The sequence below is a fragment of the Salmo salar genome, chromosome ssa15, assembly GCF_905237065.1.
Source record: "Salmo salar chromosome ssa15, Ssal_v3.1, whole genome shotgun sequence".
In the NCBI taxonomy this organism is placed as follows: domain Eukaryota; kingdom Metazoa; phylum Chordata; class Actinopteri; order Salmoniformes; family Salmonidae; genus Salmo; species Salmo salar.
Genome location: NC_059456.1, coordinates 42313475 through 42340990, shown reverse-complemented (window position 1 = coordinate 42340990; position 27516 = coordinate 42313475). Strand labels below are relative to the sequence as shown.

Below are 27516 nucleotides of genomic sequence, written 5' to 3'. Positions count from 1 at the left end.
CCCTCCGTTTTTTGTGACCATGTTTTCCCCAAATTCTGTTTAATATCTGCTCAGAATTAAGATGTCTGCAGAAACAACGGGTGTCAGCTCTGACATGACACCTCGATTTTGAAAACATTGATTTTAGTTATTGAACTACAGTAAGTGAAGTGGTGACAGAATTGCGGTAACGGAATTTAATCATGGGTCCCTGATCTGTACTACACAGAAATGCAGAATTATGGATATGAATGTCATTCTCTTAATGGTGATGTATCTTAAATAGTTACACAAAGTTAGAAATATGCAATATCCTCCTTTGCATATTTGGGAATTCTTCTGTTTTAATGAGCTCCGACATCAAACAGGTTTGGTCCAACTGGACCAAGAAAAAAATCATAGATGTCTATGTTTTACATGTTTGGACAATCAAAGTAAAGCACAGTAGAGCTCAGTAGAGTACAGTACAGCATAGTACACTATAGTTCAGTACAGTACATTAGAGGTCAATACAGTACAGTAGAGTACAATAAAGTTAAGTATAGTTCAGTACAGTAGAGGTCAATACAGTAGAGTACAATAAAGTTAAGTATAGTTCAGAACATTATAGTGTATTAAACTCTAGTGTGCTCCATTGTGTACTGTACTGAATTCTACTCCACTCTATTCTACTCAACTGTACAAAACAGGACTGTACTGTACTTTACTCTACTTTTCTTTTCTTTGCTGAACTGTATTGTACTCTACTGTGTTCTTCTGTACTGTACTGTACTGTACTGAACTATAGGTTACTCTACTTTTCATTACTGTGCTGTACTGGGCTGTACTGTACAGTGCTGTGCAAATTTGTGAATCAGACGCCAATTTGGTAACTGAATTTCGAGTTTTAATTACTTAATAATTCATAGTTGACTTCTCAGACCATGATACCTCCTCTGGGAAGTTTGAATAAATATGTTTTTGCTTACTTGATGCAATGATGTTTATGCTTTCTGACTCTGCTTCCTTGAGCTTAGTGCAACATCTAAAGTACAACTTGGTTGATATGATCGTTAAGAAAGTGTAAGAAATGGGTCAACTGAGCTCCATGCAGCATTGAGAGAAATGTAATGTGCCTCTTGTTTGTTTCTATGGCCTCCTTGCAATATCCTATATCATATGTGAGCACCTACTGTATGGTACTTCATATAGCCTGCTCTTTGTTTTACATTACATTGGCTGAGTGAGATGGGTGGTGCTCAACCTACGTTAAATGAACAGACTTCAGTGTTCATTCAAGTATGTGGCATAGCTTGGAGCTGCTTGGATAGGCTACTCAACTCATTCAGAGATTAATGAATGAAAAAAATCTTCGATTGCAACCTGATTCACTTTTTGGGATTATATAGAGAATAAGCCTAATGACGCCCTATTCTATCCAGTTATATATATGGATTTCAATGGCATCCAAATAGGAGCCTGCGCGATTTCCTGTTAGTCCAATCTAAATGCGATGTGTTGAATTCCGTAATGAAGTCAGCACATGTCACTATTGTAAATTACGGAACGCAATGATTCTGCTGTGGTCGATTTACTCGCCGCGGTAGTTTGTAGGCGCATCACCAAAGCGCTCTACTGAGGATCCCCGTCACTGACTAGTGCATTTTCTGTCCAGCGGCTATATTATCACAAGAACATTTACAAAGTATTTTCGATTATTTTGGTGGAAAGTGAACAAAACTAAAGGGATGACTGAACACTTGTAAGGTAAGTAATTTCCAAAAAACTCACATTGTTATTTTTATTCTATATTATTCGATTGTGGTTGCGTGTCTTTGTTGAGAACTTTGATTTATTTTCAAAATAAGAATTTTGACAAAATATTGACATGAATGTGAAATGTAGTCAAGGGTAGATATTACATTTCTGGTAACAATGTTGAACTGTCACGCTGGTATAAAGGATTTGGAGACAGGCGCCGGAATACACAATAGGGGTTTTTAATACACCCAAAACAAACACGTATACAAAAACACTGGGCTTTACCCAAACGAAAGAGCGAGGGGAACCTCGTTGAACGACACCCGTAAAGCACGCAGCATAACAGCTGCACCAACACATAGGTACTCACACGACCAACGGACATGGGAACAATAATCGACAGGACAATGGTGAACAAAGGGCACACTTATACAATTACTAATCAACTGGGAATAGGGACCAGGTGTGCGTAATGACAGTTCCGGAGGGATCCGTGACATGTACAGTAGGCCTAGGCTGCGCCTAGATCAGACCGACAGGGGTTGCGTTTTGGTACACCAGAAGAACATTAATTTCCAATGGACCACTGCGTTTGCCTTGCAGAATTGCGTTGCAGTGCGTTCTGTGTTCTGTGTGATGCATATGCATCAACTTGTATGCATGGACATGATAGAAATAGTAGCAAAAGGTGAATGTTCAACTTTTGTTGCACACATATCCAGTAACAATTTTGAATTACATAATGGAAAAGTTTGACTGCATAATTTATTAAACAGCGTTGATGCATTTGTTTTGTCAGTCTGATCGAGGAATATCATTGCTCAATGCGTTGTCAAGAAGCAGGGAATGTGTTGCATCGATTTAGGCTACATCATTATCACTTCTGCAACTGTCTCTAGGCTAGCCTAATAAACCATATGAGCGCAAACAAGGCATTTTATAGGCTATAAGCTACTGTAGTATATCCATTGGGATTTATGTAATCGTGCATAGGACTATCCCACTGGGCACCGACAGCAGTTCAATGTCTAGTTTTGGTTGAGTTGTTAACTAAGGAGAATTTAGCAGGAAATCAACGACAAATGTCACCACAACATTGGATTTAAGTTAAAAGTTGGCAAAAAATATATGAAATGACCTTACATTGATGACTGATTGTCAAACAAATCACTTCAAAAAGTAAGCTACCTGTGCATGTCCATCCACTCCAAAATAGTTCCAGTATTCAAACAGTGCACTGTGCACCAGCCTTTTGATGAGTGGAAAGACACATCTGTTACAAAACAGCAATTGTCTTTAGGTCTACACTCCTCTGGCCTGAATTAATGAATGCGTCTCGCTGACAAATGACCTTTTTTATAGAAAGAAAAATCGGAACACCTGAAAAGGCGCAATCCATCCACCGTATCACAACAAAAGAATCATGCTACACGTTAGCACCTTCGTTCTGATACTGCTTGGAAAAGCAACGCAGAAGTTGGAGAAATCCAACGCATGAGACACACTGCATGGACTGCAACCTAATCCAGCAGATGAGTCGCAGCGGTGCAGAATCCTTCCCATTGAAATGAATGGACTTCCACCGGAAAACATACAGTTTAACGCAGTTGGTGTGCTCGAGGCTTATACATGATGCATGCATTCATAATATACTGCTCAAAAAAATTAAGGGAACACTTAAACAACACATCCTAGATCTGAATGAAAGAAATAATCTTATTAAATACTTTTTTCTTTACATAGTTGAATGTGCTGACAACAAAATCACACAAAAATAATCAATGGAAATCCAATTTATCAACCCATGGAGGTGTGGATTTGGAATCACACTCAAAATGAAAGTGGAAAACCACACTACAGGCTGATCCAACTTTGATGTAATGTCCTTAAAACAAGTCAAAATGAGGCTCAGTAGTGTGTGTGGCCTCCACGTGCCTGTATGACCTCCCTACAATGCCTGGGCATGCTCCTGATGAGGTGGCGGATGGTCTCCTGAGGGATCTCCTCCCAGACCTGGACTAAAGCATCCGCCAACTCCTGGACAGTCTGTGGTGCAGCGTGGCGTTGGTGGATGGAGCGAGACATGATGTCCCAGATGTGCTCAATTGGATTCAGGTCTGGGGAACGGGCGGGCCAGTCCATAGCATCAATGCCTTCCTCTTGCAGGAACTGCTGACACACTCCAGCCACATAAGGTCTAGCATTGTCTTGCATTAGGAGGAACCCAGGGCCAACCGCACCAGCATATGGTCTCACAAGGGGTCTGAGGATCTCATCTCGGTACCTAATGGCAGTCAGGCTACCTCTGGCGAGCACATGGAGGGCTGTGCGGCCCCCCAAAGAAATGCCACCCCACACCATGACTGACCCACCGCCAAACCGGTCATGCTGGAGGATGTTGCAGGCAGCAGAACGTTCTCCACGGCGTCTCCAGACTCTGTCACGTCTGTCACGTGCTCAGTGTGAACCTGCTTTCATCTGTGAAGAGCACAGGGCGCCAGTGGCGAATTTGCCAATCTTGGTGTTCTCTGGCAAATGCCAAACGTCCTGCATGGTGTTGGGCTGTAAGCACAACCCCCACCTGTGGACGTCGGGCCCTCATACCACCCTTATGGAGTCTGTTTCTGACCGTTTGAGCAGACCCATGCACATTTGTGGCCTGCTGGAGGTCATTTTTCAGGGCTCTGGCAGTGCTTCTCCTGCTCCTCCTTGCACAAAGGTGGAGGTAGCGGTCCTGCTGCTGGGTTGTTGCCCTCCTACGGCCTCCTCCACGTCTCCTGATGTACTGGCCTGTCTCCTGGTAGCGCCTCCATGCTCTGGACACTACGCTGACAGACACAGCAAACCTTCTTGCCACAGCTCGCATTGATGTGCCATCCTGGATGAGCTGCACTACCTGAGCCACTGGTGTGGGTTGTAGACTCCGTCTCATGCTACCACTAGAGTGAAAGCACCGCCAGCATTCAAAAGTGACCAAAACATCAGCCAGGAAGCATAGGAACTGAGAAGTGGTCTGTGGTCCCCACCTGCAGAACCACTCCTTTATTGGGGGTGTCTTGCTAATTGCCTATAATTTCCACCTGTTGTCTATTCCATTTGCACAACAGCATGTGACATTTATTGTCAATCAGTGTTGCTTCCTAAGTGGACAGTTTGATTTCACAGAAGTGTGATTGACCTGGAGTTACATTGTGTTGTTTAAGTGTTCCCTTTATTTTTTTGAGCAGTGTACATTGCAGATGGAAGACCAAGGCCTAAAGTACATGATGTATGCAGTGCACATATGACTCTGGAGGAAAAGTTGATGCAGAGCTTGCAGGATCATTTTTGACATGCGTTTTTCTGTATTTTTTTGTTGTTATTCTGTCTCTCACTGTTCAAATAAACCTACCATTAAAATTATAGACTGATAATTTCTTTGTGAGTGGGCAAACGTACAAAATCAGCAGGGGATCAAATACTTTTTTCCCTCACTGTATCTTTAAATATTGTAAGTTGTATATAAAAGAGTATAATGTAAAGGGTTTGCATTCCAAATCGTATTCTCCTGCTGAGAACAGAGAAATGTGTCATAGTACCCAAGTAGACAAGTATTTGGCTAAGATACATTCGATTTCCAATGCTATATCTTCAGCGAAGGGTTCAGGGAACTTGACTCAAACGACTTTCCTATTTGCGTATCACACACACATTTCTCCCATGTATTTAATTCTGCCCTTGACGTACACATGCAGAAGCATCAAAGGGAAAGTGGAAGTGTAGTCATTGTACTCATGAAAAGCATTGCCTTCAGATTGCTGCATCAGCTACAATCAACATTCAGAATCTTCATGTCAATATACGAAGTCATCCCTCCCCTCCTCAGCAAAATGCAGCCCTATCAATTATGTTTTCCTCTTATTCTTCTTGTAAAAAGACCAAATTGTATGAAAATCAATGATAATCCACCTCACAGAAGACCATTAGACCTGATGTTCGACAGACCACAATACTCTCAAACAGAGTAGTCATTCCCTCCGCAAGGCAATCAAATAAGCAAAATGTCAGTATAGAAACAAAGTCAACGGCTCAGACACGAGACGTATGTGGCAGGGTCTACAGACAGGGTTTGCATCACGGACAATCACAAACTTCCAGACAAACTAAACACCTTATTTGCCTGCTTTGAGGATAATACAGTGCCACCGACGCGGCCCGCTACCAAGGACTGTGGGCTCTCCTTCTCCGTGGCCAACGTGAGTAAGACATTTAAACGTGTTAACCTTCGCAAGGCTGCTGGCCCAAATGGCATCCCTAGCCACATCCTCAGAGCATGCGCAGACCAGCTGGCTGGTGTGTATACGGACATATTCAATCTCCCCCTATCCCTGTCTGCTGTCCCCACATGCTTCAAGATGTCCACCATTGTTCCTGTACCCAAGAATGCAAAGGTAACAGAACTAAATGACTATCGCCCCGCTGCACTCACTTCTGTCATCATGAAGTGCTTTGAGAGACTAGTCAAGGATCATATCACCTCCACCTTACCTGACATCCTAGACCCACTTAAATTTGCTTACCGCACCAATAGGTCCGCTGACGATGCAATCGTCATCGCACTGCACACTGCACACTGCCCTATCCTATGTAAGAATGCTGTTCATTGACTATAGCTCAGCATTCAACACCATAGTAACCCTCCAAGCTCATCATTAAGCTTGAGGCCCTGGGTCTCGACCCCGCCCTGTGCAATTTGGTCTTGGACTGCCTGACAGGCCGCCCCCAGGTGATGAAGGTAGGAAACAACATCTCCATTTCACTGATCCTCAACACTGGGGTCCAACAAGGGTGCATGCTCAGCCCCCTCCTGTACTCCCTGTTCACCCATGACTGCGTGGCCATGCACACCTCCAACTCAATCAACAAGTTTGCAAACGACACAACTCACTCAATGTCAACAAAACAAAGGAGATGATCGTGGACTTCAGGAAACAGCAGAGGGCCCCCTATCCACATCGATGGGACAGCAGTGGAGAAGGTGGAAAGTTTTAAGTTCCTTGGCGTACATATCACTGACAAACTGAAATGGTCCACCCACACAGACAGTGTGGTGAAGAAGGTGCAACAGCGCCTCTTCAACCTCAGGAGGCTGAAGAAATTTGTCTTGTCACCAAAAACACTCACAACGTTTTACAGATGCACAATTGAGAGCATCCTGTTGGGCTGTACACCACCTGGTACAGCAACTGTACCGCCCACAATCGCAGGGCTCTCCAGAGGGTGGTGCGGTCTACACAACGCATCACTGGGGCAAACTACCTGCCCTCCAGGACACCTGCATCACCCGATGTCACAGGAAGGCCAAAAAGATCATCAAGGACAACAACCACCCGAGCCACTGCCTGTTCACACTGCTACCATCCAGAAGGCAAGGTCAGTACAGGTGCATCATAGCTGGGACCAAGAGACAGAAGCTGTTTTTCAATCTCAAGGCCATCAGACTGTTAAATCCCTCTGAAACATCCTGCATTAAAATAATTTATGTGCCAACTGCCCTCAGTCTGCAGTGTCTAACCCCTAGATTAAAGCTCTCATGCTCTCATGCAGTTGGCTAGTTTAGCAGTGAAAGGGAGGTTCATGAAATATTTTTTCAAATATAACCACTGGGAAGAACTAGGGTTTGAATACAACAGTATTTGTTCTAAAAATCAGTTGTCTTCACTTAGGTCACATTGGAAAATATGTCATTGGACTTGTGTCCCTTCTCTTTGTTGAATAGCTCCTTAAAGAGACATTATTTTCTCACAGAGGTTGAATGATTTCTCAGGCCTGCATGACAAACTGTGGATGCGCTATAGATGTTTGTCACCATAAACAACCAACGCACTAAAGTTGTTAATTCAAACACACTCTATTGATCGTGGACTACAGGAAACGTAGGACCGAGCATGCCACCATCCACATCGACGGGGCTTTAGTGAAGCAGGTTGAGAGCTTTAAGTTCCTCGGTGTCCACATCACAAAGGACCTATCATGGTCCAAACACACCAGCACAGTTGTGAAGAGGGCACGAACACACCTATCCTTCTCGGGGGATCTGAAAAGATTTGGCATGGGCCCTCAGATCCTCAAAAAGTTATACATCTACACCATTGAGAGCATCTGGACTGGCTGCATCACCGCTTGGTATGGCAACTGCTCGGCATCCGACTGCAAGGCGCTGCAGAGTGTAATGCGTACGACCCAGTATCACTGGGGTTGAGCTCCCTGCCATCCACAACCTGTACGCTCCTGTACGCTGCTGCTACTCTGTTGTCTATCCGGATTGCCTAGTCACTTTTACCCCTACCTACAGTACATGTATTGTACATATTACCTTAATTACCTAAACTACCTCATATCCCTTCACATTGACTCTGTACCGCTACTCCTTCTACTGTATAAAGCCTTGTTATTGTTATTTTATTGTGTTCATATTTTTATTTTTTATTTAGCACATAAAAAAAATACTAAAACGTTTTAACTCTTCATTGTTGGGAGAGAGCTTGTAAGTAAGCATTTCACGGTAAAGTCTACACCTGTTGTATTTGGCGCATGTGACAAATAACATTGGATTTTATTTATTTTTCTATTATACTCCGCAGTATTTGTATTTGTAATGATGTTTGACCGAATTCTCAAAGCCCATCACAGTCAATACTAAGTCATCTGATTCACTCGATTTGATTAAACATCAACAATACAGTACTTATTAGTGAAAGTCTACACACCCCTTGCACAGTCTTCACATTTGTCTACCGATGTACATAACCTACACCACATTTCTAAATTGAATGAAAAACTATAGAACCTTTTCCAAATGAATGAGAAAAAAAAATATTGATTGTGTATGTCTTCACACCCCAGAGTTAATACTTGGTGGAAACACCTTTGGCAGCCATTACAGTTGTGAATCATTTTAAAAAGATTCTACCAACTTTGCACAACTGCTAAGGCAACATTGCTAAAAACATTGTCAAAATTGCTCATGCTCAGTAAATTTGGTTGGGAGTCATTGATGGACAGCAATATTCAAACCTTGTCTCTGATTGTCGAGCAGATTTAAGTCAGGACTGAGACTGGACCATTCAGGAACACTCAACACCTATTGGAAGGCCATTCTGGTGTGTGTTTGGCATTAAAAGGTGTGTAATTGTCCCTCTGAAAAATACAACTCTATCGCAGGGTTAGGTATTTAGAAGACTAAGGCAGGGTTTTTATCTGGGCTTTGCTCTTTTCGTATTTATTTTCATCATGACAAACTCCCCAGTCCCTGCTAATGACAAGCATACCCATAAAATGATGCTGCCACCACAATACTTGACTTAGGCTATACGCTTAAGGCTACAGATTAAAAAAGGTATGATGAACTTCACAGGGTGGTGAAAGTGCATGGTATGAGTTTGATGCTCCTTTCCAATAAAATGTCAAGGGTCTTATTCTGGTGACATGATGATCGATGCTTGGCTGCCATTTGACAAATAAAAATTAATCGAGCTCTTTTGTCCATAATAATATCATCATGTAGGCTATACCTGCATATATATCTGCGAGCTGGCTGTTGGCTAGAGTGCACGTGCCAAGACCAGAGTGGGCACATTCGCTATATAATGTAAAAAATGTTTGTGACAAAACATCAGTAGAGTTGAAAATGAGAAGGAAACCCATTTAACTTGTAATTTTTATTCGGTGTATGGGAATTTACTGTAAAAGCTATTTTTATGTGCACTACCTCATCACGCACAGCCTTTCATCCACAATATGTCAATTTGATGAAAACACATCTCTGGTGGGAAAATGTGCATATTGTTTTTGTGCGGATTTTAGAATATTCAAATGAAAATATTTAACCAATTGGATGGGAACTTAGCTTAATGACTCCCAAGCAAATTTACTGAGCTTGAGCAATTTTAACAAAAACAATGGATAAATGTTTCCCTAACAGTTGGGAAAAGTTGTTAGAATCATATTCAAAATGATTCACAGCTGTAATGGCTGCTGAAGGTGCTTCCACCTAGCATTGTCTCTGGGGTGTGAAGACATGCAATCATACATTTCATTTTCTGGGGGGCAGGAAAATGTTAGACATTTTTTTTACTTATAAAATGTGGCGTAGGTTGTGTAGATCGGTAGGTGAAAAATCCAATCAATTCCCTTTTGAGATTTAATTTGAAGGCAGAGCAATGTGAAGGCTGTGCAAGGCGTGTGTAGACTTTCAATTAGCTAGGCTAACTGTTTATGTTGGATGTGGTGCAGTGGTTCTGCAGCAAGGCTCTGGATCTATAGCTAGTTTATGGGGTCTGTTAAGATGCTGGTGAGCTTGGATGTTTATGTAGGTGGCACAGATGAATGATGATTATGGTGATGAAGATAGAGAAAGAGTTGTTGTTGATGATGATGATGATGAAGATAATGATTGATTTGATGTAACAAATGTGAAGAAAAACCATGTTGTTGACAGGTCAGGTTCAAGCCATCAGTCTTGTGCCAGGGGTAATTGTTTGCCAACTATTCTTCTCTTTTGAACATTAGCCTGGAGTAAGAATACTTTTCATGCTCCAAAATCTGTCATTACTGTCCAATTGTATGTCCATGTCAAAGAAGTTTCATATAGAATGGCCATAGCAAAACATAATTGTGTATTGTTGCAACAATTAAGGTTGTGTACAATGGTTTGCTGACATGTTTTTATGGACTGCTCCTGACAGTTCCTTACTCCACTTTGCAACAACAATAACTGCTGAACACCTCTACAATGGAAAGCAATAACTAAATGACTATGTAACAACATGTTATTGATACCAGAGTAACTACAGGTTTATTACACAGGTATAAGACTAACTTATTCTGTAGTCTGTTGGCGAGGTTAACTTGCACATCAACAGCAATAGAATGTTATCTGTCTCCCTTTGTGTCTCTCAGTTTAGAATGTCAGTGTGAACTCTTTGGAATCAACGGAGATGTCAGAGCTGGAACAGAGCTGGCCCCTACAGGCCACAGTGTGCCTGCATGCTGAAGAACCTACTATTCAGCGGAAAGACATTTCGCAAAAATAATTATAGTGTTTGATTGTGTGTGTGTGTGTGTGTGTGTGTGTGTGTGTGTGTGTGTGTGTGTGTGTGTGTGTCGTGCTTGTTTGTGTATGTGTGTGATTAAACGATAACTCTTGTGGACTCATGAATCCCATGCAGCAGTCCCTGTATGACCACCAGAAAATGGAGGTTATCTGTTTTCACAAATTACTGTGTTTGTGTGCGTGCATGTGTGTGTGATTTAGTGTCTGGTTTGTGAGTGTTTGTGTGTCCAGTTTCTGCATTTTAACTCAAAACAGTGTAACTGAAACACTAAAGAACATTTTTATAATCAGATTTAGATGTTCATTTAGTCTCTGGCTAAAGTTATGTGCTTCTTAGTTTAGATTGAAATTCCAAGAAAGGGTCAGTCTAACCCTTGCTGCTGTTGTGTCGCTTGATTGCACTTTCTAGAAAACAGGTGACAGAAACAAACCTACCTGTCCAGTCTCTCCAGGATTCTGCAATTCTGAGTTCACAATTTTTTTGTTATAAAATCAACAATTTCCTGCATATCAGAGGAGACTGGTGGGATGAGCTATAGGAGGACGGGCTCAATGTAATGTCTGGAATGGAATTAATGTAATGGAGTCAAACATGTGGTTTCCATGTGTTTGATGTGTTTGATACCTTCCATTTATTCCATTCCAGCTATTACAATGAACCGGTCCTCCTTTATCTCCTCCAATCAGCTTCCACTACGGCATATTCTGCGAGGGATTGCAAATTTGACCAATCACTGCGCTATTTCCGCATAAAACAGTCAAACCCATCACCACAGTATAAAATACGGCTCACAATTTCAACCTGTCCCCGCACATTTACCACATAATATGGTTCAGTCAAGCCACACGTCAACTAACTTTTTCCCTTGTCAGTGCATTTTTGCGACAAATTGGCATGCAAAATGTCAGAATTGCTGCAGAAAAATATTACCTAAAATCTTAGCAAAATCCTGGAGATCTGAAAGTATGTGTCACCAATACAAAAGTATTTCTGACTGTTTCAGTGTGGACACATTGTATTGAACATGTTCATTTTGTTTTGGCTGCCCAGGAAGCGGTTGACACCTAAGCATGGCTCTTACGGGGAATGAGACCTCAGCTTTCCCCGATTATGTCCCCCATTACCTCCTGGCGGGTGATCCATTTGCCTCCAAGCTGTCCAAGGAGGCTGACATCGTGGCTGCCTTCTACATCTGCATCATAGGTAAGTGTCAATAAAGTACAGAGAGGTACACTGCATAGGGAAGTAGATTCACTCCCTCATATCCTCTGCTCCATCATCTCTCTTGAGGCATAGCCTAACCATTCTTCACAATAAGGTGCAATTCTGATTCGATTACGTTTGCATTCAATTCTGATTCATCAAGGTTGTCCATTGATGTAAGAAGATTCAAAATGTATTTGAAAAGGGTTTTGAATAGAAGGTCAATAACTCATCCCATACTGTAAAATATGGTGGTGGATCTTTGATGTTATGAGGCTATTTTGCTTCCACTGGTCCTGGGGCCCTTGTTAAGATCAGTTGCATAATCATTAACTTTACCAAGTACCAGGACATTTCAGCCAAAAGCTGATTGCCTCTGCCAGGATGCTGAAACTTGGCCGCAAGTGAATCTTCCATCATGACAATAACCCCAAGCATTCATCAAAATCCACAAAGAAATTATTAATTGACCACAAAATCAACACTTTGCAATGGTCATCTCAGTCTCCGGACTTGAACCCCATTGAAAACCTGTGGTTTGAATTGAAGAGGCCAGTCTATAAACGCAGATGAAGGACATCAAGGATCTGGAGGAATGGTCTAAGATCCCTCCCAATATGTTCTCCAATCTCATAAAACATTTATGAGCCCCTAAATACGATCTGCTGCAACCAATGACCTTCAGAAGTGACATAATTAGTTAAATAAAGTCCCCCTGTGTCACATGATCTGTCACGTGATCTCAGTATATATATATACACCTGTTCTGAAAGGCCCCAGAGTCTGCAACACCACTAAGCAAGGGGCACCACCAAGCAAGCGGCACCATGAAGACCAAGGAGCTCTCCAAACAGGTCAGGGACAAAGTTGTGGACAAGTACTGATCAGGGTTGGGTTATAAAAACATATCAGAAACATTAAACATCCCACAGAGCTCCATTAAATGTATTATTTAAAAAATGGAAAGAAAATGGCACCACAACAAACCTGCCAAGAGAGGGCCGCCCACCAAAACTCACGGACCAGGCAAGGAGGGCATTAATCAGAGAGGAAACAAAGAGACCAAAAATAACCCTGAAGGAGCTGCAAAGCTCCACAGTGGAGATTGGAGTATCTGTCCATAGGACCACTTTAAGCCGTACACTCCACAGAGCTGGGCTTTACGGAAGAGTGGCCAGAAAAAAATAAGCAAACACGTTTGGTGTTCCCCAAAAGGCATGTGGGAGACTCCCCAAACGTATGGAAGAAGGTGCTCTGGTCAGATGAGACAAAAATTTAGCTTTTTGGCCATCAAGAAAATGCTATGTCTGGCGCAAACCCAACACCTCACATCACCTCGAGAACACCATCCCCACAGTGAAGCATGGTGGTGGCAGCATCATGCTGTGGGGATGTTTTTCATCGGCAGGGACTAGGAAACTGGTCAGAATTGAAGGAATGATGGATGGCACCAGATACAGGGAAATTCTTGAGGGAAACCTGTTTCAGTCTTCCAGAGATTTGAGACTGGGATGGAGGTTCACCTTCCAGCAGAACAATGACTCTAAGCATACTGCTAAAGCAACACTCAAGTGGTTTAAGGGGAAACATTTAAATGTCTTGGAATGGCCTAGTCAAAGCCCAGACCTCAATCCAATTGAGAATCTGTGGTATGACTTAAAGATTGCTCTACACCAGCGGAACCCATCCAACTTGAAGGAGCTGGAGCAGTTTTGCCTTGAAGAATGTGCAAAAATCCCAGTGGCTAGATGTGCCAAGCTTATAGAGACATACCCCAAGAGACTTGCAGCTGTAATTGCTTCAAAATGTGTCTCCCAAAATGGGGATGAGTAGTTATGCACGCCCAAGTTTTCAGTTTTTTTTGTCTCATTTCTTATTTGTTTCACAATAAAACATATTTTGCATCTTCAAAATGGTAGGCCTGTTGTGTAAATCAAATGATACAAACCCCCCCAAAATCTATTTTAATTCCAGGGTGTAAGGCAACAAAATATGAAAAAATGCCAAGGGGGTGAATACTTTTGCAAGCCACTGTACATGCCGATGTGTATCCATGACTGAACTGTGCATTTACAGTGACTCAAATCAAGTGAGTGGATAAACACAAGAATAGATTGATTTATAGAAAGATACAGTTATGCAATCTCTGTCCCTGTGCTATGCTCACCTTCATATACTGTACAACATTGGGGCAACTCAGGATTTATTTTCCGGTCTGTCAGATTATCTATTTCTCTACTTGAGGCTGTGTACCTGTCACTAATATTTTTCTGTTATTTCATCTCACCACAACTGTGTGTGTTCAGATGTTTTTCATAGCAACTCAGTATTTGTATTTTACACTGTGCTGAGCCATTTGCAAACCATGTAATGCCCTGTTTAGTCTAACTAATGTCCTGAATCAACAAACCAACGGCGGTGAAGATGTCTCATGCGTGGGTCTCATGCATTTTGCATCAATGAGATATATGGATACTGTGGTGTCTGTCTATTAATTGATTAATGTCCTCTCCGAGAGGACACACTCTATAGGTTACCAAATTAATTTAGGATTAACTCGATCCATTCACTGTGTGTTTGGTATGTTTTCAGAATGTATAAACATGCTTTCACGTGTTTGGTTTAGCTAAAATCTGTTGTTTGAGCGACTTCAAACTCTGCTTGAATTCCTCCATTGAGATCCTAACTTTGTGTCTAAGGTATGCTGGTAATTTAAGAAAGTGACTGGAAGTTTTGGTAATTTGGGTAATTAACAGAAAATCTATGGCAATCTTTGTAAATTTTGGTAATTTATACTTGAATAAGTGTAAAAAAAATATGAATACATAGTATTAATGTATTATATCTGTGTCCATATTGTCCATGAGTTTCCAGTAGATAGGCCATATGGTTCAAGAGAAAATAGCATAATTAATGAAAAAAACATCTATACAACAATGGCAATGTCACGTCCTGACCATAGAAAGCTGTTCTTTTCTATGGTAGAGTAGGTCAGGGCGTGACAGGGGTTTTCTAGTTTAGTTTTTCTATGATGTTATGTTCCAGTATTGTATTTCTATGTTGGGTTTTGTTTGGGATGATCTCCAATTAGAGGCAGCTGGTCCTAGTTGTCTCTAATTGGAGATCATACTTAAGTAGGGTTTTTTCCCACCTTGGTTTGTGGGAGATTGTCTTTGAGTTAGTGTATGTTTCACCTCTGCATCACGGTTTGTTGTTTTGTTATTCAGTTTATTTATATGTATTGCATAATTTCACAGTGAAAATAAAATGTGGAACGACGCACACGCTGCACTTTGGTCCGCTCCTTCCTACAACAAATGTGACAGGCAATTAACTCTGCAAATCTTCCAACTATTCACTTTTTCACAACTGCAACCAGTTTGATGCCAAAACATTGAAAACAAATACATATTAACATTGTAAAATAAATAAAACTTTGTAAAAAATATATATAGAGGATATTTGATGCTGAGACAAATGGTATTCACTAAGATGATGGTTTATATTTTGGCTAATGTTTTACATCTTTGTCATTCTATTTTTTTCTTCATCTTATTCAATTATTGTATATATTTGACATGTGATAAGGCTACACATAGGGCGAGAGATACTCAAAGTACTCAAAAGTGCCACTAAATATTTTATAATATATTACATAAAGTTTCCAGTAATATATTGTACCCTCCCTTTGCAACCCTAGCTGTGCTTCAGGTTTGTGGTGATGGGAAAAGAGAGAGGCAGGCAGCAGTGAACGGGGACATTCAAGTGTCTTCTACAGAGAGAAAGGAAATGTTTTGACACCAAAGGGATGAGGTTTACAAGGACGTTCAGGGCGTACAGTTAATGACATACAAGATCAGGTCTGCTTGGAATTTCCTGCTGACCTCCCAATCCCACGAAACAAGTTCAGGACATTAAAATGAACATGAGCCAAATACAACATGAGCCAAATACAATTTCACCTTACCGTGAAATGTTTACATACAAGCCCTTAACCAACAATGCAGTTTTAAGAAAATATTTACTGAATTAAAAAAAATTATACTAAAAAAAGTAACACAATAATGTTTCTTCATGCTCCATGAAGAATATACAAAATATATATATATTTAACTAGGCAAGTCAGTTAAGAACAAATTCTTATTTACACTGTTGACTTACCAAGGAACAGTGTGTTAACTGCCTTGTTCAGGTGCAGAACAACAGATTTTTATGTTGTCACCTCGGGGAGATTTGATCCAGCAACCTTTTGGTTACTAGCCCAACACTCTAACCACTAGGCTACCTACCACCATAAAATATATGTATACATCTACATATCCTGTAGATGTATACATATACACATATGAATTATAAATCTATTCAAAATCGAATAAGAACTGGATTTTACTCCAAATGTTCAGTCCAGATCCTATGCCCACCTTCATCACTGAAAAAACTAACAAACTGGAACCTTATTTGATATTTTTTTATAATCTGTTTATCATATGATAGAAGTCAAATGAAAGAGATATTTCATTTATCTTTTCTTTGAATTTCTCTCAATACATTGCTTTGTGTGTGAAACAGGGTCATTCAGCTGATACAGTCCAGAGTGAATGAGACACATTCACAAGAGAATGAGCACTAGAGATTCTGCCCTTCGTACCGTATGCACTCATATCACATAGAATAGAGCAGAGGATAATGCCTGTCTACCACTGATTCCAGTCCAGTAAGGGGACAGGGAGCATGGAGAAAGTTTAAGCTGTTAGCAGCACACTGACGTTGTTATTGACAAATAAATACAAGTTTGTGAAGGACAGTGAACTGTTGATAAGCAACAACAAAGAGCATCAATAGGAATCCAAATAAGTTGTCATGTGTAATTGGAGTCCATTCAATGTGTTGTCACAAGTAATTACCACAACTTCTGTCACACACATAGTGGTAGTGATGACATGAGTCAAAGCAGAGGTCATAGAGATGACAAATGATGTATTCCTTTCTTTTGTGCATGGAAATCAATTACTTAAAAGCATATTGACAATTTCAGACTCAGGGTGGATGTCAAAAACCTTTGTTTTCTTGTGAAAGTGTATGTCAAGTCTTATGAATATTGTAGGACAGTAGTCAAAAAGTGTTTGATCAACCCAAACATTCATGTATACTGTCTTTGCATTTACCCACAACCCATCTGTCTTTTTTAACTTGACAGTAGGGCATGCATCATTATCATGTATCAAGGCTCTAGAGATAAACACACACAGGGAAAAATCTCACGTATTAATAGGGATAGTATTACAACATTAGAATTAAACCAATTATGCCATAGGCCCAAGTATGTAAATGAACTAAATTGTAGGTACACCCTGACATGTTGCATTTTTACAACTTGTCATGTATTCCTCTTGTCCTCTGTTTTCTCTGCAGGGATCCTGTCTGCCACAGGAAATGGCTATGTTATATACATTACCATCAAACGCAAGACAAAGCTAAGGCCGCCTGAGCTCATGACAGTAAACTTAGCCATCTTTGACTTTGGCATATCAGGTAAACCGTTCCGCAGTCTTTTCATTAAGTATGTCCATTTACAGTGTGTCTCTGCACAGAACATTGTAAGGTGGATTAGTCCCGTGTATTCTGTGTATTTAAATTCAGAACAGCATGTATATGAACAATGTTAGCGCGGCATTAACATTTTCGGCTGTACATCCTGACAGCCATGGGAATGGTTGTCATGGTTGGAAGAAGATGAAGTGGTGGAATATAATGACAACAAAGAAAGAGAAATAGAGAGAGAGAGAACCACAGAGTTGTTTTAAAATCATAGACATCATACAACTGACATCATTGTTTGAAGTCTCATCATCTGATCCCAGGTCTGTCCTCACCTAATATCCCTAATATCCATATTACATTGATATTCCATTGTTGTGTGTGGAGTGCCTAATTACACTCCTGTCTCTCTTTCAGAACAATTGATGCATGTTCCATCAATTCCTTGTAAATTAATATTAATGTAACAGGCCATTATTTCTCTCAATCATTTACCTTTTTAGGCATGTTTGATAACTCAATACTCAAGAATGCTAAATTGTGGCTAAACCTGAAATTGGTCCTTTATCGCCACCCTATGGATATTAGAGGAACAGCGCCAACGTTACTCTACATGGCCTGTTGATCACAATACATCGATAGACTAGGCCTTTGATGTACAAGAGATTTAGTTCCATTGCAAACAGTCATCTTAGTTAAGAAATGTAATTACATAAATAACATTTCTTGTGAATATTTTAGCATCTCAATAAGTCCTAGCTGTGACCCAGCCAGAAGCAGAATTCACAACAGTGTGTCGCTCTGTCTCAGAACAAGTTCTGGCCAGCTCTCTCTGTGCCTCATACAACCACAGGATTCTCACTTGTTTATCTATGTCTGGGCCAAATACGTCCCTCTGTATGAGACAATTGTATTGCTCTCTAGGATTAGAACCATTGCCCACAGAAGACAACAGGCATGATCTATTTGTTTCTGCCAGATTTGCATCTTGGGAATATCAGAGGTCCAGAATGTTCCAGAATTACCTAGAATGGCCCAGAAGGTCCAGAATGGTTGAAAGTCCATTTTGATTGGAAGCCGTTTTACCCTGATACTGTAGAAGTCATGAACTGAGACAAAGAGTCTATTGTTAACTATGAGAGTTGGTGGAGAGTACAGCTTTACTTGCTGGACCTCTGTGGCGTCAGACTGGTGCAGTGAGGATGTCTCTTTACACAATGATGGGAACGATATAGGGCACTGGGAAACACCATTTATGATCAGCTCTTCTGTCACATGCTTTGCCTCAGGATTGTTAATATACTGCATCTGTTTCAAGCAGACCACCATAGTCCCTGTGCCCAAGAACACTAAGGCAACCTGGATAAATGACTACAGACCCATTGCACTTATGTTCGTAGCCATGAAGTGCTTTGAAAGGCTGGTAATGGCTCACATTAACACCATTATCCCAGAAACCCAAGACCCACTCCAATTTGCATACAGCCCAACCAGATCCACAAATGATGCAATCCATATTGCACTCCACACTGCCCTTTCCCACCTGGATAAAAGGAACACATACATGAGCATGCTATTAATTGACAACAGCTCAGGGTTCAACACCATAGTACCCACAAAGCTCATCACTAAGCTAAGGATCCTGGGACTAAACTCCTCCCTCCTGGACTTCCTGACGGGCCGCCCCCAGGTGGTGGGGATAGGTAGCAACACTTCTGTTACGCTGATCCTCAACACTGGAGCCCCTCAGGGGTGTGTGCTCAGTCCCCTCCTGTACTCCCTGTTCACTCATGACTGCGTGGCCAGGCACGACTCCAACACCATCATTAAGTTTGCCGATGGCACAACAGTGGTAGGCCTGATCACCGACAACGACGAGACAGCCTATAGGGAAGAGGTCAGAGACCTGGCCGAGTGATGCCAGAATAACAACCTATCCCTCAACGTAATCAAGACAATGGAGATGGTTGTGGACTACAGGAAAAGGAGGACCGAACACGCCTCCATTCTCATCGACGTGGCTGTAGTGGAGCAGGTTGAGAGCTTCAAGTTCCTTGGTGTCCACATCACCAACAAACTAGAATGGTCCAAACACACCAAGACAGTCGTGAAGAGGGCACGACAAAGCCTATTACCCCTCAGGATACTAAAAAGATTTGTCATGGGTCCTCAGATCCTCATAAGGTTCTACAGCTGCAACATCGAGAGCATTCTGATTGGTTGCATCATAGCCTGGTACGGCAACTGCTCGGCCTCCGACTGCAAGGCACTACAGAGGGTAGTGCGTACAGCCCAGTACATCACTGGGGCTAAGCTGTCTGCCATCCAGAACCTCTACGCCAGGTGGTGTCAGAGGAAGGCCCTAAAAATGTCCAAAGACCCCAGCCACCCCAGTCATAGACTGTTCTCTCTACTACCGCATGACAAGGGGTACTGGAGCACCAAGTCTTGGACCAAAAGGCTTCTCAACAGCTTTTACCCCTAAGCCATAATACTCCTGAACAGGTAATCAAATGGCTACCCGGACAATTGGCATTGTCTCACCTCCCAACCCCTCTTTTACGTTGCTGCTACTCTCTGTTTATCATATATGAATAGTCACTTTAACTATACATTCATGTACATACTACCTCAATTAGCCCGGCTAATCGGTGCCCCCGCACATTGGTTACCCGGACTATCTGCATTGTGTCCCGCCACCCACCACCCGCTAACCCCTCTTTTACACTACTGCCATTCTCTGTTTATCATATATGCATAGTCACTTTAACCATACCTACATGTACATACAGTTGAAGTCGGTAGTTTACATACACTTAGGTTGGAGTCATTAAAACTTGTTTTTCAATCACTCCACAAATTTCTTGTTAACAAACCTTAGTTTTGGCAAGTCGGTTAGGACATCTACTTTGTGCATGACACAAGTAATTTTAACAACAATTGTTTACAGACAGATTATTTCACTTATAATTCACTGTATCACAATTCCAGTGGGTCAGAAGTTTACATACACTTAGTTGACTGTGCCTTTAAACAGCTTGGAAAATTCCAGAAAAGGATGTCATGGCTTTAAAAGCTTCTGATAGGCTAATTGATATAATTTGACACAATTGGAGGTGTACCTGTGGATGTATTTCAAGGCCTACCTTCAAACTCAGTGCCTCTTTGCTTGACATCATGGGAAAATCAAAAGAAATCAGCCAAGACCTCAGAAAAAAATGGTAGACCTCCACAAGTCTGGTTCATCCTTGGAAACAATTTCCAAACGCCCGAAGGTTCCACGTTGATCTTTACAAACAACAGTATGCAAGTATAAACACCATGGGACCACGCAGCCGCCATACCGCTCAGAATGGAGACGCATTCTGTCTCCAAGAGATGCATGTACCTTTGTGCGAAAAGTGCAAATCAATCCCAGAACAACAGCAAAGGACCTTGTGAAGATGCTGGAGGAAACAGGTACAAAAGTCGCTATATCCACAGTAAAACGAGTCCTATATCGACATAACCTGAAAGGCTGCTCAGCAAGGAAGAAGCCACTGCTCCAAAAACCGCCATAAAAAAGCCAGACTATGATTTGCAACTGAACATGGGGACAAAGATCGCACCTTTTGGAGAAATGTCCTCTGGTCTGATGAAACAAAAATAGAACTGTTTGGCCATAATGACCATCGTTATGTTTGGAGGAAAAAGGGGGAGGCTTGCAATCTGAAGAACACCATCACAACCGTGAATCACGGGGGTGGCAGCATCATGTTGTGGGGGTGCTTTGCTGCAGGAGGGACTGGTGCACTTCACAAAATAGATGGCATTATGCGGATGCAAAATTATGTGGATATATTGAAGCAACATCTCAAGACATCAGTCAGGAAGTTAAAGCTTGGTCGTAAATGGGTCTTCCAAATTGACAATGACCCCATGCATACTTCCAAAGTTGTGGCAAAATGGCTTAAGGACAACAAAGTCAAGGTATTGGGGTGGCCATCACAAAGCCCTGACCTCAATCCCATCGAAAATTTGTGGGCAGAATTGAAAAAGTGTGTGCGAGCAAGGCCTACCAACCTGATTCAGTTACACCAGCTCTGTCAGGAGAAATGGGCCAAAATTCACCCAATTTATTGTGGGAAGCTTGTGGAAGGCTACCTGCAACATTTGACCCAAGTTAAGCAATTTAAAGGCAATGCTACCAAATACTAATTGAGTGTATGTAAACTTCTGACCCACTGGGAATGTGATGAAAGAAATAAAAGCTGAAATAAATCATTCTCTCTACTATTATTCTGACAATTCACATTCTTAAAATAAAGTGGTGATCCTAACTGCAGGGAATGTTTACTATGATTAAATGTCTGGAATTGTGAAAAACTGAGTTTAAATGTATTTGGCTAAGGTGTATGTAAACTTCTGACTTCAACTGTATTACTTCAATTAGCCCAACTAACCGGTGCCTGTATATAGCCTTGCTACTTTTATATCCTCGCTACTGTATATAGCTTTGCTGCTATTATTTTTCACTGTCTTTTTACTGTTGTTTTTATTTCTTTACTTATCTATTGTTCACCTAATACCTCTTTTTTACTTAAAAGTTGCACTGTTGGTTAGTAAGTAAGCATTTCACCGTAAGGTCTACACCTGTTGTATTCGGTGCACGTGACAAATAACCTTTGATTTGATTTGATCATTGAGGGATCTGAAAAAACAGCACTTGTTTCCTGTGAAGTGGATGAAGGCGATGGTTTTCATTGTAATTCTCATACATTCTTATGACTACTACATAACTGTACATGCATACTATACAGTACCAGTCAAAAGTTTGGACATACCTGCTCATTCAAGGCTATTTCTTTATTCTGTTTTCTGCATTGTAGAATAATACTGAAGACATTAAAACTTTGAAATAACACATATGGAATCATGTAGTAACCAAAAAAGTGTTAAGTGTTTTAAATTTGATATTCTTCAAAGTAGCCACCCTTTGCCTTGATGACAGCTTTGCACACTCTTGGCATTTTCTCAACCAGCTTCATCAGGTAGTCACTTGGAATGCATTTCAATTAACAGGTGTGCCTTGTTAAATGTTAATTTGTGGAATTTCTTTCCTTCTTCATGCATTTGAGCCAATCAGTTGTGTTGTGACAAGGTAGGGGTGGTATACAGAAGATAGCTCTATTTGGTAGAAGACCAAGTCCTTATTATGGCAAGAACAGCTCAAATAAGCAAAAGGAAATGACAGTCCATCATTACTTTACGACATGAAGGTCAGGCAATCCCGAAAATGTCAAGAACTTTGAAAGTTTCTTCAAGTGCAGTCGTAAAAACCATCAAGTGCTATGATGAAACTGGCTCTCATGAGGACCACCACAGGAAAGGAAGACCCAGAGTTGCAGAAGATAAGTTAATTGGAGTTACCAGCCTCAGAAATTGCAACCCAAATAAATGCTTCACATAGTTCAAGTAACAGACACATCTCAACATCAACCTGTTCAGAGGATACTGCGTAAATCAGGCCTTCATGTTCGAATTGCTGTAAAGAAACCACCACTAAAGGACATCAATAAGAAGAAGAGACTTGCTTGGGCCAAGAAACACGAGCAATGGACATTAGACTGGTGGAAATCTGTCCTTTGTTCTGATGAATCCAAATTTGAGATTTTGGGTTCCAACTGCCGTGTCTTTGTGAGACGCAGAGTAGTTGAACGGATGATCTCTGCATGTGTGGTTCACACCGTGAAGCATCAAGGAGGGGGGGTGATGGTGTGGAGGTGCTTTGCTGGTTACACTGTCTGTGATTTATTTAGAGTTCAAGGCACACTTCACCAGCAAGGCTACCACAGCAATCTGCAGCCATCCCATCTGGTTTGCACTTAGTGGGACTATCATTTGTTTTTCAACAGGACAAGGACCCAACATGCCTCCAGGCTGTGTAAGGGCTATTTGACCAAGAAGGAGAGTGATGGAGTGCTGCATCAGATGACCTGGCCTCCACAATCACCCGACCTCAACCCATTTGAGATGGTTTGGGATGATTTGGACCACAGATTGAATGAAAAGCAGCCAACAAGTGCTCAGCATATGTGGAAACCCCCTCAAGACTGTTGGAAAAGCATTCCAGGTGAAGCTGTTTGAGAGAATGCCAAGAGTGTGCAAAGCTGTCATCAAGGCAAAGGGTGGCTACTTTGTAGAATCTAAAACATAAAATATATTTTGATTTGTTTAACCTGTTGGGGCTAGGGGGCAGTATTTTCACGGCTGGATAAAAAACGTACCCGATTTAATCTGGTTACTACTCCTGCCCAGTAACTAGAATATGCATATAATTATTGGCTTTGGATAGACAACACCCTAAAGTTTCTAAAACTGTTTGAATGGTGTCTGTGAGTATAACAGAACTCATATGGCAGGCAAAAACCTGAGAGGATTCTATATGGGAAGTGGCCTGTCTGACAAGTTGTTGTTCATCTTGGCTCTTTTTATTGAAGACTGAGGATCTTTGCTCTAACGTGACACTTCCTACGGCTCCCATAGGTTCTCAGAGCCCGGGAAAAAGCTGATCGATATCGAGGCAGCCTCTGGCTGAAACACATTATCGCTTTTGGCAAGTGGCCGATCAGAGTACTATGGGCTTAGGTGCGTGTCCGAGTCGACCCCATGCTTTATTTTCTTTCGTCTGTTTACCTAAATGCAGATTCCCGGTCGGAATATTATCGGTTTTTACGAGAAAAATTGCATAAAAATGGATTTTAAACAGCGGTTGACATGCTTCGAAGTACGGTAATGGAATATTTAGAATTTTTTACTGTACATTCTCATGTCTTTACAGCACACAGTGATCATCTGAGGTGGTAACGTCTCTGTGTTTGCTCTTGAAGTCACAGGGAAACCGTTCTTTGTGGCGTCCAGTTTCTCCCACCGCTGGCTGTTTGGCTGGGAGGGCTGTCGTTTCTATGGCTGGGCTGGCTTCTTCTTCGGTGTTGGCAGCCTCATCACCATGACCGTAGTTAGCCTAGACCGATACCTCAAGATCTGTCATCTCAGATACGGTACAGTGGGCTATGCTCTCAGTTTGTGTTAGATTTACAGTAACACAAGACCTTTATTAGAATGAATAATTAGCACTTTTGAGTGATCTGTGATATCTGAACGGTTTGAATTAACACTTTATTGTAATAATGAACCAATAAATGATCAATCCCTCTGCCCATAATTCTGCCCACAGGTACGTGGCTGATGAGGCACCATGCCTTCCTGTGTCTGGTGTTTGTCTGGCTCTACGCAGGCTTCTGGGCCACCATGCCCCTGGTGGGCTGGGGCAGCTACGCTCCAGAGCCGTTTGGCACCTCCTGTACCCTGGACTGGTGGTTGGCCCAGACCTCCGTGGCGGGCCAGAGCTTTGTCATGGCCATCCTCTTCTTCTGCCTTATCTTCCCTACCGGCATCATCGTCTTCTCCTATGTTATGATAATCTTCAAGGTCAACTCCTCAGCTAAAGAGATCTCCCACTTTGACTCGAGGAACAAGAACAGCCATAGCCTGGAGATGAAACTGACCAAGGTGTGTGTGTGTGTGTGTGTGTGTGTGTGTGTGTGTGTGTGTGTGTGTGTGTGTGTGTGTGTGTGTGTGTGTGTGTGTGTGTGTGTGTGTGTGGTATGTTTGTACACGGAACCTCACCTCAGAGATGCTTTTACTATTGTGAAACAGACCTGTGATGTGGTTCTACTTGTGTCCTCCAGGTGGCGATGTTGATCTGTGCTGGTTTCTTGATAGCGTGGATCCCGTATGCAGTGGTCTCAGTGGTGTCTGCGTTTGGCGAGCCCGACTCAGTGCCTATCTCTGTCTCTGTGATCCCCACTCTGCTGGCTAAGTCCTCTGCCATGTACAACCCCATCATCTACCAAGTTATTAACCTGAAACGCTCCTGTGAAAAATCCTCCTGTTTCCAAGGCCTGAAGAAGTGTACACATTTTAAAAAGTCAAGGTATTATTATTTTCTCTTCTACTTTCTATTCCTCTGAACAGATTGTAGAACAACAGTTAAAACGGTATAGTTTACATCTATTTTGTTTCACTGGTTAGTAGTTTGAGGTTAAACTGCATAGTTAAACATTTATCTTGTTTAACAGGTTACTAGATCAAGAGTTAAAACGGCATAGTTGAACTTTTTCTCTCGTCGTATCTCCCATAGGTTTTACACCATTTCTGGCTCACATAAAGACAGACCATCCGTAAAAGAGTCTCACAGTGAAATGTGAGAAAAAGACAGTGATTCTCTCCTGTGAAATGGCTCTTGGTCTTTCCCCTCACCAATCCAATCACAACCCTGCTATCAACTGCTAAGACATTGACCACCGCTCACCACCCAGACCTACGCAACCCAGCCTTGCTGTATCTATGTTCCTGCTGCAGCAGCTCTCTGTACTCTCCTAACTCATGTCTCTCTCTGTGTTTACAGCTCAAGGCTGGCGCCAAGATGTTTTTTTACACTTTGTACAGATTATTTTGTACCGTGTACTCTTGCACCGGTGGCTTGCATAGTTTGAAGACATTTAAACCTTTATGTGCAGCTGTAAGATCTAAAGCGCTGTTCAGAAAGAGGTATGATATACTCTAAAGAGAGCTGGAGGGACTGTGGTGTTGGCGTTTAGCGTTGTCCCCTGCTTCAGGCAGGTCTGACTGTAGCAGCACTTTTCATCAATGATCAAAGTCATCGTATGATTCTTACTGACCCTCTGTGCATGTTCACAGATGTCGTTGACATCACGAAACAAAATAACATTTTAGCTCATACACAAACTGCACGGTCCACTGCTACATAACAGCCAGTGGATGAAGTGGTTGGACCAAATAATCAAGGCAAACAGCACAACAAAGTCTGTTAAAGTAGTTATGACTTATGTCTTACAGCACTATGTTTCTGTCATTGTTAACCATTCTGTATGCACTGATGTCAGTCTTTACGTCTTAGTTGAGAGCAATGTTGGTAGTAAAGGTTTAACCTATTCAAAGAGAAGTATATTCACACACAAGTAGTCAGAAATCCTTCACGAACAACAGTTACCAAAAACGTACATACAGCACCTTAGCTGGAATCCTTAATGGTGACATTGCCACGTCCGTTTGCGATATTAAAAGAAAGAAGTTACTGCAAACCACAAACACCGTTTTTTAATTCTCTCTGACATGATTGCACATGCAATAGAACGGCAAACTATGTACTGCAATTTGTTTTACCACGTTGGCCGACGCTCCTAACCCCCACTTTGTCAACAAAACAAAAACAAATATACCTAAGAGCAGCAATGAACAGGGTTCACAAGATTACAGAAAGGACACAAGATCAGTTGGATAGCAACCCAATGAAATTACATTGAACCAACATGGAATAGATATTGAATTGACGTCTGTGACCAGTAGGAAAACAAGCACTCTAGCATGTTGGAACTATTTCACATTGTCTAATGCAAATGAATGCAGACGAACCAGACGAACCAAGTTATTGCTCTAGTATCCTATGGTGCTACTGGTGCCAATGACATCTATAGTCCCACCAACTGGCCTGGTGCAGCCATTTAAAGTTGCAGTGACTTTATATAGAGCCCCACAGTGGAGGTGTCATAATACCCATAAAACCTACAGGGAAATGGTTTCAATCGTTGTCACAGGTGTTGTCATGGAGAGAAGACCAAGGCGCAGCGGGTATGTGGATACTCATGGTTTTAATTTCAAAAGAGTAAAGTATTCACTGACAAAACAATAAAGATGACAACAGCAACAGTTTTACAGGCTATACAAACGCAGTGCAAAAACAACTACCCACCACCCCAAAGAAAAACACACACACCTATATAGGACTTCCAATCAAAGGCAACTCAACACACCTGCCTTCAATTGGAAGTCCCAATCACCAACACAGACATTCACACACACAAAACTGCCACTTCCTGACCCCAAAACTAATACAATA

At 41.7% G+C, this 27516-nt stretch overlaps 1 protein-coding gene across 1 annotated transcript; it reads left to right on the top strand.

Annotated features, from left to right (window-relative positions):
* The first annotated feature begins 1480 nt into the window (after nt 1-1480).
* On the top strand, nt 1481-27516 carry opn5 (opsin 5). The gene is made up of 7 exons (XM_014144706.2): nt 1481-1725; nt 11865-12017; nt 17430-17549; nt 24425-24595; nt 24772-25106; nt 25286-25530; nt 25738-27516. The coding sequence occupies exons 2-7, from the start codon at nt 11885-11887 to the stop codon at nt 25802-25804; spliced, it is 1071 nt and encodes a 356-aa protein (XP_014000181.1). The 5' UTR covers nt 1481-1725; nt 11865-11884; the 3' UTR covers nt 25805-27516.

Coding starts and splice junctions, on each gene's coding strand:
- opn5 (XM_014144706.2), top strand. CDS start 11,885: ATGGCTCTTACGGGGAATGAGACCTCAGCTTTCCCCGATTATGTCCCC. Junction 24,596..24,771: donor GATCTGTCATCTCAGATACG/GTACAGTGGGCT, acceptor TTCTGCCCACAG/GTACGTGGCTGATGAGGCAC. Junction 25,107..25,285: donor TGGAGATGAAACTGACCAAG/GTGTGTGTGTGT, acceptor TGTGTCCTCCAG/GTGGCGATGTTGATCTGTGC.